Source organism: Dermacentor albipictus, chromosome 7 (genome assembly GCF_038994185.2).
Source record: "Dermacentor albipictus isolate Rhodes 1998 colony chromosome 7, USDA_Dalb.pri_finalv2, whole genome shotgun sequence".
NCBI classification, from domain to species: domain Eukaryota; kingdom Metazoa; phylum Arthropoda; class Arachnida; order Ixodida; family Ixodidae; genus Dermacentor; species Dermacentor albipictus.
In genome coordinates, this window is record NC_091827.1 from 82,123,210 (window position 1) to 82,139,329 (window position 16,120).

The window sequence follows — 16,120 nt, forward strand, 5'->3', positions numbered from 1 at the left end:
ATAGTACATTTAAAAAGTCACTGTGACAATTTTAGTAGATATATGATAATTTTGCTATTGCTTTAAGGCCCCTATACAGCCAGGTTCCATTGTTATAGCCAAACACGACACCATTGATCATTACTTGCATCACTGGCTCCATTAAAACATTGTTTGGCACTCTTTGGCCATGAGTGGCCTTTGCGCCATAAAACCCCACATATCATCATCATCATCATCAAATGGCTATTTGCCGGTTCTTGTGCTCCTCTACAATATTCGTATTTTTCTCTCCTGATTTTCCGGCCGGCAAGGATTAACCTTGTGTAAAATGTCCAGCATAGAATACACACACACACACACACACACACACACACACACACACACACACACACACACACACACGCACACACACACACACACACACACACACATATATATATATATATATATATATATATATATATATATATAATATTGATAGCAGCGATTTACGGCTGCCGTCTGCCGGTATTCTTCCAACCTAGTAATGTACCCTTGTTTTGGCTCTGTAGTATGTGGCTACACGTGTCACCGAATTTTTAAAGGCTTACAGGGCAACGTTTGTACCCTCCTTCAAGACAACCCCCACAAAGACGCGCAGATGGCGGGTGAAAGATTACACCTGCTGCTGCTGCCACTGCTGCCACTGCTGCTGCTGCTCATGCAATGATTTTTCGGGGTCTGTTAATATCTGCAGCTCTTTCTCTGCTCTTTCTCAGCCCAAGAAACTTTCCTAGCTTGTCATTCCAAACATGTCTTTCCAAAGTACCATGTACTTCACAGTGAACGCAACATTGCTGCAAGGAAACTGTTAGGTTTCCTCGTATTTAACTGGCTAGGAAACACAACTGAAACTTGTTACAATGTTTCAAAGATGGCAAGCCGAAACCTCCTCCTGAAACTGAAAAACAAAGAACGAGTTGAAAACCTCGCTGACCACTCTAGTATCGGTGACATTAACATGGCAAGCTCTGCACATTGCTGGCTCAACCCAAGCAGGGGAGTAATATCAAAAGATATCCTTGAAGAATTTCAAGTTCAAAACGTAACTAAGGTACGAAGGATGACACTCCGGCGAAATGACCCTTGGTGGCAGCAGCCAGTACTGCTTCATCATCGAAGAAGGGCCGGCACACTGTAATTCCTTGAAGAATTTCAAGATCAAAACGTAACTAAGGTACGATGAATGACACTCCAGCGAAATGACCAACAGGCCCCCACAAAACACGTGATACTCACGTTTGGTACCAGTGCTGGGTCCACTTGACTTGATGCAGGACATGTGAGAATCAACATCACCCAGTACATACAGAACCCAAGGAGGTGCTTCAAGTGTCAGACGTTTAGGCATACATCACAATCGTTTAGAGACAAAGAAACACGTATGAACTGAGTGCCCACGACCATCCTCTTGACAAATGCAATGCTCCTGCACAGTGTGTCACTACAAGGGAAACCCTCCAGCTTACTCACGGAGCTGCCCTGGCTAGAAGAGAGAAAAAGAAATTATCGCAATCACAGTAAAGGAAAAAAATATCATTGAATGAACAGAGGAAAAGGCTAGAGCACTCAGGTCAAGTAAGCTATGCCAGTATGGCGCGGTAGGGGACAGCGCCATACCAGTTTCAGGGGTCTACAAGGTCCACGTGCGCTATTCCTGGAGAAACTACATCCACACCCTTGGTGTCAGCAGCCAGTGCTGCTTCATCATCGAAGGCGCGCCGGCACACTGTAGTGTCGAAGCGCTCGAGGATGAACCGAACTCCATGGCCCGAGGCACGCCTCTCGGTGCCTGGCTCTCGATCATCCAACGCCTCTGAGAAAGCGATGAAGGTGGGCGCGCAAATCCCGGCGTCATGTGTGCTAAAAGATCTGCGCTCCCTGAAGCATGTGAAGGAGAAAGTTCTTGTAACTGCACCGAAAAAGGGTCGGGTAACCTGAACGGTCACTGTCCTTGATAAAAGTGCACAACTTTTTAATATATCACCTGTAACTTCTTAGCTCACACACATGAGTAAATATTTTGAGTTACAACACATATTTTTTATAATTCTTTGAAATTGCAGAGGCCTGATCCCCAATCTAGGTGACATCATTTACATCATAAGTAGCTTCTCGCCAGCAACAATCTACTTTCAATACAGGAACTTTGGCACAAAATTACACATTTTCCTAAAGGTATTACTTTCGTACGAAAGGACCGCGAACACTGCAGTAGTCTCTCTGGAGGAGTCGCTTTTGTTGTGCAAAGTGGCGCCTCTACACGGAATGTTCAATTCAATATCGAGTACGAAGCTGTGGTCGCCATTGTTAAACCACATAATACGCTCACCATCTGTTCATTTTACATTCCACCACATACTTTTTATGAAACATCAACTGTAATAACAAAGTCATTGGCGTCTCTGTTAGGCACTCCATATACGTTGACAATCTGCAAGTAGCATGCCACGCCTTAAGTTGAATACCATCTGAAATTTAGCTGCAAATTACAATAAGCTAATGAAATTGGCTGATAAAGATGGCTTTTCCTTCTCCACCCCAAAAAAATTGTTTAAGCGGTATTTTCGCAAAAACGAGGATTACAGTTGAGCTCGGTTCTCAAACTTAATGATGTGATGCTGCCCGTCGAGGCGCGCTGGTAACGGGACGTCGCGGCGATGCCTTCTCCCCTTACGCAACAACTCGTTTCGCTCCTTCTGCTTCGGTAAGGCACTCCTGTCACGTGGCCTCACAGCCAATGGGATTTTAGGTGCCATTTCGTTGCTACAGACGTTGGCTTTGTCGCTCAAGGGGCTGTTTGATGCAGTCGTATCAATTGAGCGCCGAATCGGAAAGTACCGGGTCTCCTACCATACGTGCCACGTATATGTATTTGTTGGTCTATTGTGCGTACCAGTTTAGACTATGGCTGTGTAGTTTATTTCTCAGCCAGACAGTCTTGCATTCCTCGATTTGATCAAGTTGATAACCGTGGACTGGAACTTGCAAATGGTCCTGACAGAACATCACCTGCCAAAAATTTATGTTGACTGTAATTAACCTCCTTTACAGCTGCGAAGTGCGTCCAGTCATCCACACAACACTCATGCCTCAATACCGCTACAGAATACAACTGACGCTTGTACTATACAAATAAACTGAAAAGGACTCAGCCGCTTGTCCTACGATATGAGGAATATTCTTTGGATTAGAACATTCTTCATGAGGCTCGCCAGGGTGCTAAAAAGCCAGAACGATTGCCCCGTAGTACTTTACACAGCTATGCAATTGGACATTGATACACCTAAAGAAAAGAGACACCCCACAAGAATTTATTGTACCGGATTCCCACGCTCTTGAGGAGGAATATAAAAATTACATAGAATTTTACACACATGGTTTAAAACACATGACCACGGGGATGTGGGGGCCGTAACGAAAAATTGGAAAATAAGTATTCGAAAATCCAGGATGCCTCTGTTTTCATTGTAGCAATATATGGAGTATGGACTCTATTTAGGAGAATATCACTTAGAAGCCCGAAAACAGTTACTTACACTGATTCGTTAAGCAAACTGAAGGCTTTAGTTTTTACATCCCACTGGTAGCCTCTGCGATGAAATATCTTAAACGCGATGGCTTTTAACAAATACCGGAGATGAATTCGCTTTTGCCTGGCCTGAAACCATGTTGGTATATACCGGGTAATGAAACAGCACATACGAGGGCGAATAAGAAAGTCCTTGCCCCTATTTTGTGGCCATATTACAAAGTCCTTGCCCCTATTTTTTGGGCCATGCTAGCGCTGTAAATGCGAAGTCAACAAATCTATGCCTAGCGGTGGACCTTTCTTGGACCGGCCCGGCCTTATCTGCCGGCAGATCCGCGGCGCGACGCTGCTGTCAGTTGTGTGGAAGATTGCGGTTGTGCTCCACACAAGCAATAACAAAGTATGAATCTTTTTCTACGGAGCAAGGGACGAACGCCCATGGAAATTCACAAGGGAATTCAGCCAGCTTATGGAGAAACGTGTTTCCCTTAGAGATGTGTGAGGTGGTAGTGGGAGTTCGCAAAAGACCATGAAGACTTGCATGACAATGAGATAGAACGATTCGTGAAAGTACTTCAATGACACTTCCCAGGAGCTTGTCATTTGGTGTGGGAGTGCTCACGACATCATTTATAGGTCGTCAGGATACCGAGAGGTTTGATGTCACCGGCTGCCTAAGCATATTATTAAAAGCCAACAAACACTGACACCAAGGGTGAAATAGGGGAAATTACTTGGGCTTAATAAATGAAATAAAGAAACGATAAATTAATGGAAATTAAAGTGGATGATAAAACAACCTGCCAGCCCTTCGCATTTCGCGTGCGATGCTCTACCAATTGAGCTACCGCGGCACTGTTCCCCCATACGCTTTCTTGGGCATTTATGTTTACTTGTAGAACCCTGGCAGTGTTAGCCAGCGCCACAACTCAATAACCTTGGCGGCGGATGCGGAGCATACTTTCTGGCGCACGTGTCACGAGAACGTGATCTTTTTGCGTGAAGGCAACCGGTAAATAAACCCGCACGTGCTATCTGAAAGCATCAACGTTGCCGGATTCAAGACCCTTGTTATGTAATAGACACGAATAAAGAGGTTAAACTTAGGGGCTTGATTTTTATTAGTCGTATCATTACAAGCCAACAAACACTGACACCAAGGACAACATATGTGAAATTACTTGTGTTTAATAAAAAAAAAAAGAAACGATAAATTAATGGAAATGAAAGTCGATGAAAGAAGACGACTTGTCGCAGGTGGGGAAAGGATCCCACAACTTTCGCATTTCGCGTGCAATGCTCTACTAATTGGGCTACCGCGGCACCGTTTCCCCATCCAATTTCTTGGGTATTTATGTTGCCTAGTGGAACCCTAGGAGTGCTAGCCAGCGCCACCACCCACAAGCCTTGGAGGCGGATGCGGAACATCCTTTCTGCCGCAGGCGTCACGAGAACGTGATCTTTTTGGGTGAAGGCAACCGGTCAATAAACCCGCACATGCTACCTGAAGGCATCAATGTTGCCGGATTCGAGATCCTGATTATGTAATAAACAAGACGAAAACATCCTCAGTGTCACTGTATGTTGGCTTATAACGATACGGCTAAAAAAAATCGGGCCCATCGCTTGAACCCCTTTCGGCTACCTAAGCAGTTGAATGACATGCTGAAAGGCAAGGGAATGATTGCTTCACTCAGTCATCTGCAAGGGTATGCTGAGAAGGGTGAACGTTTCCCGGACCGCCTTTTTAGTGGCGATGAAATGTGGATACTGCATTAAACGCCGGAATCGGAGCAACAGAGCACGGTGTGAAGACATCCAGGTTCGCCTGTGACAAGCGAAAAATCCGTTCATTGATGTCTGTTTGGAAAGTGATGTTAACGGTCTTGTGGAATCGCCGAGGAAAGCTCCTGCTGGATTTCATGCCACCAAGCGTAACCATCAATGCGGATAATTATTGCTCCACACTGTTATGTGTGCTGGCTGCCATCCTGCGAAAACGCTGAGAGATTATCGATGTAGACAACGTGATAATCCTCCACGACAATTCGAGGCCACTTGCATCAAGCAGAACTGCCCACAAGCTCTGGTCATTTCATCAGGAGAGTCTGGACCACCCGCTATAGAGTCCGAACCTCTCCCCCTAGTGATTTCCACGTATTGGCTCTGCTGAAGAGCTTCCTGGCAGGGCAGAGATTCACGTACAACGATAAAGCCAAGACAACAGTGCGACAGCGGTTCCACAGTCAGCCGGACGAATTGTACCACAGGGGTATCTCAAACTTATTCTGCGATGAAACAAATGTTTGAACCCGTGGGGTTTCGGAAAAAAAAGGTTACGGAAAATTAGTGTAAGTTACCTAGATACGTACATTTGTAATGACCTTTATGCACTTCATTTTCGTGGATAATAAATAGGAGGCAATATATTCTGATTTGCGCTTGTAGATGGGCATTCATGGCAGCGTACAAAGAAGAACGAACACCACGCTTCCTTAAGAAGATAGTATCAGAACGATTCGGAAGCCCTTGACATCTAAACAGCAACACAAATGGGACTCATGCACGCATAATAAGATGCATCGTACTGTACCCGTGCTTGGCGGGTGGAAATCATGTAATCAAGTTTCCATTTAGGGAAACACTGTTCCGGGATAACAGACAGTGTTTACACCAAAATGTCCACTGTTAAACGTGAAACATGGACGTGTCAGACATGTAGCTCTGGTGCTGGTTCCAGTAATAGCGATGGCTCACTCGGCCACCACTTTTCGTCTGTTAATACCAAACTTGACCAATTAGCCAGCACTGTTCAGACACTCATGGTAAAGGTTCAGGAACTGCTCTCTTTCAAGGCAACTTGTGAAAAGATGGCTGCTACGGTGACCGGCATTCAAGCCTCTATCGCTTCCCAGTTGAAAAAGACAACAGGAATTCTTGTCGCAACTACAGAAATTTCTGTTGTACAACAGGATTTTTCTGTAGTAACTACAGATTCCTGATGGAGCGACAGACTTTTCTGATGTACAACAGACATTTGTTGTTGCTACTACAGAAGTACAGTCTGTCGTATGTCTGTTGTTACAACAGAAAGCTGAAGCTCTACAACAGATTTTTGTAGTACTACAGAAATTTCTGTTGTACAACAGGATTTTTCTGTAGTAACTACAGATTCCTGATGGAGCGACAGACTTTTCTGATGTACAACAGACATTTGTTGTTGCTACTACAGAAGTACAGTATGTCGTATGTCTGTTGTTACAACAGAAAGCTGAAGCTCTACAACAGATTTTTGTAGTACTACAGAAAAAATTGTCATCACTACAGGCACCCTGTTGTCCCAACAGAAATACTCCTGAAGTAACCCGAAAAACTTCTGTAGTGCTACAGAGAGCTGTTGAAATACTACAGAAACCTATTGTGGCAACAGGCCCCCAATTGTCACAACAGAAGTGTTCCTGATGTAATGCGACCAACTTCTGTTGTACTACAGAAAAATGTTTTTGTACGACAGAAACCTATCATTGCAACAGGCCCCCAGTTGTCATAACAGAAGTGTTCCTGAAGTAATGGACAAACTTCTTTTGTACTACAGAGAACTGTTCCACAACGGAAACCTATCGCCGCAACATATACCCAATGATGACAACAGAAGTGCACTGAAATTGTGTGATGCGACAAGCTTCTGTAGTGCCCGGTTGAAAAAGACAAAAGGAATTCCTGTCGCAACTACAGAAATTCTGTTGTACGACAGAAGTTGTTGACATTTCTTAATTGGGAGACATTTCTGACGTTACGACAGAAATTCTGATTTTGCAACAGAAGCATTCTGACGCGACAACAAGAGTTCTGAAGTTGGAACAACAGCTTTATATCCTGACAGCGACTCCGACGTTACGACACCAATTCTGACGTCGCAGCAGAAACATTCGGTCGCGACGGCCAAGAGTTCCGAAGTCGCAACAGAAGCGCTTCCCGTCGCGGTCCTTTAAAATTGTATGTTTTTGCATCGGTAGTGTACACTGTACTTTTCTCCTGCGCGATATTCAATCGCACTTCTCTGAAGCCGGCAATGCTGACACCGATGGCACCGACACCGGTATTAAAGTCGACGTGGAGAATAGTTATAATTGTGCCGTGACGACGCGGCACCAGCAACGCCCTACCGGCCTCCTCTAAATCGGCCGCTGATCAAAATCATACCATCTGCGGGAATGGCTGCGTATCCGTTTTTTTTTTTGGTAAGATGTGGCACACAGGCCTGTGGACTTACATGTGCTGTTACACTGACACATTAGTTAATTTCCCAGGAAAATTTCCCAAGCTTATGCGAAGCGGAAAAGAAGATTTCGGTTGTTCCACAAAGTTGCGTGAAAAGCTGTCTCGCTCGGGTCTCATTAATCTGATACAGTGCTGCCGTGAGAAGCCAGTATGCTGTCAGAAAGAACTCTCATCCACGAATGTTTATGTAGCTATTTTGCATTGAACACACGAATTATATGCGTGCTCAAAAGTGTTAAGAACGAGAGACAACTGTCGAAACTAGCAGTAATAACCGTAAAAGTCAACGTTGTCTATTTCTGAATTTCTTATTTAATATGGATATCGTACAACAAAATCGATGTTCTAGCACTGCACGATGTACTTGTCGATGGTACGAACACTTTTGCTCTTCTAGAGATGCGGCACTTGACGCGGTGGAGTGATAGCGGATCTTGGCTCTCAAAATGCAAATGTAAACATCAGCGCATCAGCACGTCGTACTATTCACATGGCCAAAACGTACACCCGAAGACCATGTCAGGGTTGGTGCAGTGGTAAGATGCCGGGCTAGGAATCGAGAGGTCGCGTGTTCGAATCCTTGGCAAAGAGGTTTTTTTTTTACGTTTTTCTTTTTTGTGCTAACAAATTTACATAATCTTACGGACGTCTCTGTCAATTTTTAATTAAATATTGATCAAGAACTACAGAACTTTCTACTACAGGACGTCACACTACAGACAACAGAACTACAGGCAACAGAACTACAGGCAACAGAACTACAGACAACAGAACTACAGACAACAGAACTACAGAAACAACGTCCCAAAATACAACAGACTGGTAAAATTTCCTGTTGTGTTTTTCAACTGGGTTTCCTTTCTGAAAAGTATGATTCTATGCTCTCCACTGTGACTACTTATCAAACCGAAGTGTCTCAGCTACGGGCTCAAGTGGAGTCACTTTCCGGTACGGTCGCCCGTCAGGCTGAAATCCTAGACCAAACAACGATGCAATTAAACGAACTTGATCAATATGGCAGACGTTGCAATTTCGAAATCCATGGCCTCCCTTTGAAGCCTGGTGAGGACTTGAAGTCCTTCATGTGCGACTTAGCTGGACAACTGCGCCTATGTAACTTCCAGGAAGATGAAATTTGCAGGATACACCGTTTACCAACCGGGAATAAATCTAGCTCTAGCCCTCCTATCCTTGTACAAGTGCAGAACGCTTCAGTGAAAGAAAAATGGTTTCGTGCTCGGAAGTGTCTCTCGGATCTTGCTCAGCCGGAGAAGTTTCCTCGTCTGTTCTTCAACGAAAACTTGACACGGTTGAACCGGGAGCTTTTCCGGTTGGCCCGCTCCAAAGGAAAGGAAAATGGATATAAGTTCGTGTGGACGAGGAACGGAAAGGTTCTAGCAAGAAAATCTGAGGTAGCACCTTTCATTCGAGTTGAGAAATTCTCGGATTTGGATAGGATTGCCTAGACATGGCTGGCAGAGAGAGTACGAAATGCACTGATTTTGCGGATGTAAATAGTTTTTTTTCTGATGCCTCCACCAGCAGTTTCAAAGTTGCGCATGTGAACATTCGCAGCCTTCGGAAACACTGGAATCAGTTTTATGCCATAATTTCATCATCTCGCCTAACGTTCGATGCTTTTGTACTTACTGAAATTAATATTCCTGCCGAGAGCATTCCACAGTATTCATTGCCGGGTTTCCAAGGCTTCTCGTACACGTGTCCAAGCAGAAAAGGAGGAGGCATTGCAGTTTTTATAAGTAACAGATGGGCAGCTTCACAGTTAACGTTTTCCTTTTCCCAAGCTGAAGTGATATCGCTGCGCTTGAGCACACCTGTTTTTTCGGTGATTCTGTTATCGGTGTACCGACCTCCTAGTTTTAATGCGCGGCTTTTCTTATCCGAACTCGATTCCACATTGTCAACCTTATCGCTCGAGGAACACGTGTGTATCACAGGTGATATCAATATTGACCTTTTGCGTCCTACTGTGGGCTTGGTCGCAGATTACCTCGATAGCCTTTCCAAATGGGGCTTGGAATGCGTCATTTATGAAGCGACTCGTGAGGAATTTCTGGCTGGTAAGCTCACTGTGTCCTGCATTGATCACGTTATCGTTTGTGCTCAAAATCTAGCCATAAAATCCGCTATCGTAGAAATTAAGCTTGCTGACCACTATTTCGTTTGCGCCTCAATGAGTTATCCAGATACTGCGACAGCGCCCACAGATTCTAAAAAACTAATTTCAGTGCTTGATCCGAAAATATTTGATAATCTGGTGGCTCAATATGACTGGCAATCTTTTTTAGCAATAGAGTCTCCTGCTGCCATATATGATAAACTCGTGGAAGTGTTCAAAAACTTAAAAGATAGTGCTACCCGTACAATACATATCAAACAACGTAACGTGGATAACAAGTGGATGTCGTCTGTCATACTCGCAGCAATAAAAGAAAAAGACTTACTGTGGGCCCAATGCAAGCGTGCCCCGAATTGTGCAGACTTACGGGCCCAATTTAAGCTGCTCAGAAACAAAGTTACTGCCATGATCCGTTCCGCAAAGCGAATAGATTTTCGAGACAAATTTAAAGCCGCTAGTCACAGCAGTAAGAAAACATGGTCGTTAATTAACAGCTTTAGAGGCACTAATACGCGAGCAGATTTAATGAACTATTTTCCTTCTAATTTATCCAGCGGCAGACAGAATATTTCTGATGAGTTTAATAATCACTTCTCTCGTGTAATGAGAAACGCAAACCTGCAGGTAGATTCTTGTACTTTGCGTCACAGCATTAGTGAATCGGCATATCTGCCTTCAATTTCTCAGGAAGAGCTAAGATCGATTATATTCAATTTAAGATGTAATAAATCTCCTGGAATTGACGGCATTTCCATTAATGAGTTGCGCAGAACCTATGAATACATCCAAGAAGTTTTGCTAACACTACTTAATCGCATAATTTCAAGTGGTGAAATTCCTGTAAAACTGAAAACAGCGAAGGTTATACCTCTTCATAAAAGCGGTGCACGTAATAAAATAGAAAACTATCGCCCCATTTCAATTCTGCCTTCTATCGCTCAAATACTTGAAAAACACTTATTGTTAACAATGACAAGCTTTCTGGACGCCCACAGCATTTTGTCGCCTAGTCAGTATGGTTTCCGACCCGGCAAAAGCACTCAAACCCTTCTGGAAGATTTATCCGATCAGTTGAATGTAGCTTTCGATAATAACAAAGTTGCTGGTGCGCTCCTTCTTGATTGTAGCAAGGCTTTTGACAGTGTTCATCATGATCTGCTGTTAAATAAGCTTTTCTTGTTAGGATTTCGGGGTGCTTTCTGGTCGTTGTTAGCAAATTTCCTTCGGGGTAGGCGTCAGGTCGTCTCAGTTGGGGAAGTTCATAGTGCATTCTCCATTATTAATGCTGGAGTTCCGCAGGGATCTATGCTCAGCCCATTATTATTTAATATTTTTGTAAATGACCTCTCTAGCGTGATACCCGTTTCTCTTTATCAATACGCCGATGATACGATGATCGTAACTACCGCCCACAGCTACTATGATGCAATTGCTTCTTTACAGTCTGCTGCCACAAAAGCTATGGATTGGTTTCAAAATAACCTAATTACTATAAATGTATCTAAGACGCAATTAATCTGCTTCCATAATCCTTTAAGGAGGGTAGCCTTTGACTATCCTCTTGTTTTGCATTCTTCAGATTGTTCAGCTTGTTCTTGTAGACCTTTAAAGGACTCACCTGTTGTAAAATATCTTGGTTTATATCTTGATAGCGACCTTTCTTGGAACAGTCACCTTGCTTACGTTTGTAAAAAGCTTCGAGCCGTATCCTGTCTACTGTACAATATAAGATACTACATGCCCTTATCAGTAAGGAAAACTATAACACATGCTTTAGGCTACAGTCTACTCCGGTATGGAATAACAGTTTACGGGCACTGTGCTGTCCGCTGGCACAACAGAATAAATGCGATACTGCACTCCCTCTTAAAAAACATATCTTATGATCTGAACCTGAATGCTGACACAGACCGCTTCAAAGTACTTTCGATGCCGAATTTCAATGATCTTTTAATGCAAACGGTTGTTTTGAAACACTTCTGGTGCAGTCAATTCCTAGTTCCATACACAGCTTCCCGATGCTTAAGGCTCAGGGACCCCTTTTGGAGGCCACGTTGTTCCACAAGGTACGGCACTAGAACTCGGGCCCATTATGTGCCCACCTACTTCAATAAATTACCGCACAGTACATTTTGTGCAAAAACGAAATATAAGTTAAAGAGACTGCTAAGGCGTGTCTGTTCGTAAAGGCGTACTTGTTCCTTTTTTTACCGTTACTGCTTGTGTTTTGTACATGTGGTTGTGCCATTCCTTTGCACCATGATGGTCAGTGTGGTATATGGTTATGCATCCTCTCACGGTAATTTTTGTTCACACGCATTGCTGTACTTCTGTGTTTCATTATGCTCAATGAAATTTATTTTCATAGACACTGGATAAATTGTCATAACCTTTTTTGGTGTTGTATACTTGATTTCGCTGCTTACAACTAGTATATCAATGTACCGTGTATGGTTTTGCTGTCTGCCAGGCACTGCCACTCAAGCCTTCAAAGGCTTTGGCAGGCCTGTATGAATGTACTGATTTGATTATTTGCAATAAAAGTATTATTATTATTATTATTAGGAAGTAGCTGTTTGCCGTTTAGGGACAGGGAACGCACGCCTCTCACACAATTTTTACTTTCAAAAGAAGTCCCACAAACACGAGAAGTGCGAAGAACCGCTTACAACCATGCGCATTTTACCTAGATGCACACATATTGAAACCCGCAGAGCAAACTTTTCCAAAATTATGTAAAATTGACATTCATTGACTCCCTGCTTTAGTGTTACGACACGATCTACTAGCGCCAATACCAGACGTGCTTAAATTTGTAGACAACACCGGCTTTTTACACATCCGGCATATATATATATATATATATATATATATATATATATATATATATATATATATACCATAAATAAGCCGCTTCATACGCGCGGCTACTTCCCTGTGTCTATTTACCCGGACTCAGAACTGCTTTTCTTCTAGTATATATATATATATATATATATATATATATATATATATATATATATATATATATACTAGAAGAAAAGCAGTTCTGAGTCCGGGTAAATAGACACAGGGAAGTAGCCGCGCGTATGAAGCGGCTTATTTATGGTATATATATATATATATATATATATATATATATATATATATATATATATATATCACATAACAGACCAATGAACAATGACACCCACGACAACACAGGGGAAATTACTTGTACTGACTAATTGCAATAAAGAAATTATAAATTAATGGAATTCCAAGTGGATGAAAGAACAACTTGCCGCAGTTGGGGAACGATTCCACATCCTTCGTATTACACGAGCGATGCTCTACCAATTGAGCTACCGCGGTGCTCCCATCCACATTCTAGGGTATTTATGTGTTACTACTAGAACTAACCCTGGGAGCATTAGCCAGCGCCACCATTCAAAAACCTTGGCGGCGGATGTGGAACATTCTTGCTGCTGCAGGCGTCACGACAACGTGGTCTTTTTTTGGGTCAGGAGCACGTGATCTTTTTGTTCTCGTTCGTTACATAACGAGGGTCTCGAATCCGGCAACATTGGTGCTTTCAGGTAGCACGTGTGGTTTTATTCACCAGTTGACTGCACCCCCCCCCCCCCTAAAAAAATAAACAAGGTCACGTAAGGATGTTCCACATCCGTCATAAAGGTTTGTGAGAGGTGGGGCTGGCTAACACTCCCAGGGCCTACGCCTCCGCCTCGACTTGTTCGATCTTTTTTCATAACTGAGTAGTTTAGCGATGCGATTTTCTGGCTATGGATTGCAGGTGAGAGCCGTGTTTCAGTGACGCTGACAATGCCTATAAATGACCATGACCAAGTAAAATATCTTCAAATGAGTCAAGTTTGTTTAGCATACTTCTGGCGTTTATACTCACCAGTGCTAATTCCTTCGCTGTACACTACTGCGTGTCAGTGGTCATATTATATCCTCGTCGTTTTCTAGCAATGACACCTAATTAATATTTTTGTCACAAAATATGTGGCTGAATGCGTATTTGTAGTAGAATGTTCACTGGCACGTTAAGTTGCAAAATATTTAAGTAGACTTCAGCTTCGTGAGACACATTATTTAAGGTCAAAAGAATAAGAAAGGTTACCGACAAATACTATATGGTAATCGTACCCCGTGGGCACATGCAAAAAGAACATATTATTTCTCTTTCACTGGCATGTTTACTAGCGCCTCTAAAGAGACCATGATTGACTGTGTAACTGTTAACGTAATGTAAATAGGTAACCGTTAGCAATGAACAACTTCTAGGGTTTACGTTTATTTTGTCTGTATAATTACTCCAGCACTTATGCGAATCTGTTTATATTGTAAACAATATGATGTTTTCTCTTCTTTGCAGCTCTCCGCCGCATGTGAAAGTGCATTTCAAAAAGTTGCCAGCTACACCAAAGTCACGCATCTCTCACTCGCCTTCGACACTAAAAAACCCCGCTGTGCTTTCACGCCTCATGCAACCGAATTGCTATCTGTGCTCCGCCTGGTACAACTGTCACTTACGAACTTCTGCGACGTCAAACTGTCCACGATTGCGGATCAGTGTCCACAGCTAAAGTCCCTTCGAATATGTGCGTGTGACATTGACGATGAAGACCCCCCTATCCGAGGTTTCCCTCATTTGGAATATCTTCGCATCGTCAGCGATATGAAGGAGCATTCATTCTTCATGCTCCTGAGGTCCTGCCCAGGCCTTCAGGACCTGCATATCGGGAAACATGCACTGACGACAGCGTTTGTAGTAGGCCCGTCGTTTGGCGAGCGTCCCCGCCTAGCGCACGTGCAGCGACTCACGCTTGGCACGAGGAAGAATGACAAGTGCGCCCTGGATGACCGGAACGACCTGCCGGCGTGTCTGGACTCCACTCTGCTCCGTCTTCCTTCGCTTCGCCTCGTGCGCACTAACAACTTCAATATCCGCCTCCACATCAATAGCTGCTTCCCGAGTGTTTCGTTAGAATGGTGTGGCTGTACGTTCTGTGGGGTTGAGTTTCCGAAACTTAACCACGTCCAAACGAAAGCCTCTGAAAAGGAGAAAGGCTCAGTGGAGGTCAACCTTCAAGAACAGACAAATGAAGCCACAAAGGCGGAAGAAGCCGCGAGCAATAAGGAGGAGGTAGAAATAGAAAGTGAGAACTTAGAATAATAAATGCAGATGAGACAGCGCTTCTTCTTCGGCCTTTAAATGCAGAAGAAAAACCCGAGTCACATTAAAGATTAGACATAGCGCAGTCAAGAACTTCAGTAGAGTAATTGAAAGTACTATAACTGAGAAACGTTTAAGAGGATGTATAGCCATCAGATTCATTGAAGGCAGCCAAAAAACCAGGAGATTCAGGTGCGCAAGATGCATGACATAGTGTTTCATAGCGGCAGAAATTAAGGAATATTTCTGAAAGCTTTCGGTTTTCGATGTAATGGCGTGGTACAGGAAATTTCGAAGAGTGATGACTAGTCTTCAGCGCTTTTTGTTCTCTTATAGTGCGCTAAGATGCTGTGACTTCTCAGGCAAAATGAATTATACGTATTAAAGTTTAGTGTCAAGGCATACGCGCCCTACGGTAATTTGTCATATTTTGCGCGCGTCGCGAATTTTGCGGTGACCAATTGATTTCATCGGTAGTAGCCGTAGCATAGAATAGGGAGCCTGTTTGGAAATAAATGTGACCCTTTGGCTTTTTTTATGACTGGTTAGGGATGGCATTGCGAAACTTCGGTATCACATAAAAATTTTTCTCAGAACTTCTTGCTCACAATTGTGGTATGTTTCAAAATATTCAAGCTATATCTAAACGTTTTAGTATATTGAAAGAGGATCAGTTACCTGTCTTCATGTGAAGCCAATGTATTACTACGTGGTGCTAAGGAAAGTGTGTGACAGCTTTATTTTCCCACGAAGCTCACGCGAAGTGCATGGTAGGTTGCACGAATGTCACGTAAAATTTCTGCGCCAAGTATGTAAAAACACCTTTTATATAACGAACGATTGGAATAGCCAATTTAACACTAACGATGAAGCAGCTCGAAACTGATGAAAGATAGCGTAAATACTTATTCGCTCATTTATTTCTTTACACATTCAGGGTTATCTTATTACAGAGGGGTAGGGC

General features: G+C 43.2%; 1 protein-coding gene across 5 annotated transcripts in view; it reads left to right on the plus strand.

The window, feature by feature from the left end:
* Positions 1 to 15,752, plus strand: part of LOC135908774 (uncharacterized) — a 94,102-nt gene extending 78,350 nt beyond the window's left edge. For all 5 annotated transcript variants that reach the window (XM_070522411.1, XM_070522410.1, XM_070522412.1 and 2 more), the window contains one exon: positions 14,356 to 15,752. In XM_070522411.1, coding sequence (XP_070378512.1) covers positions 14,356 to 15,156 — 801 coding nt within the window. In that variant the 3' untranslated portion in view covers positions 15,157 to 15,752. The remainder of the gene's footprint in view (positions 1 to 14,355) is intronic.
* The last annotated feature ends 368 nt before the right edge of the window (positions 15,753 to 16,120 follow it).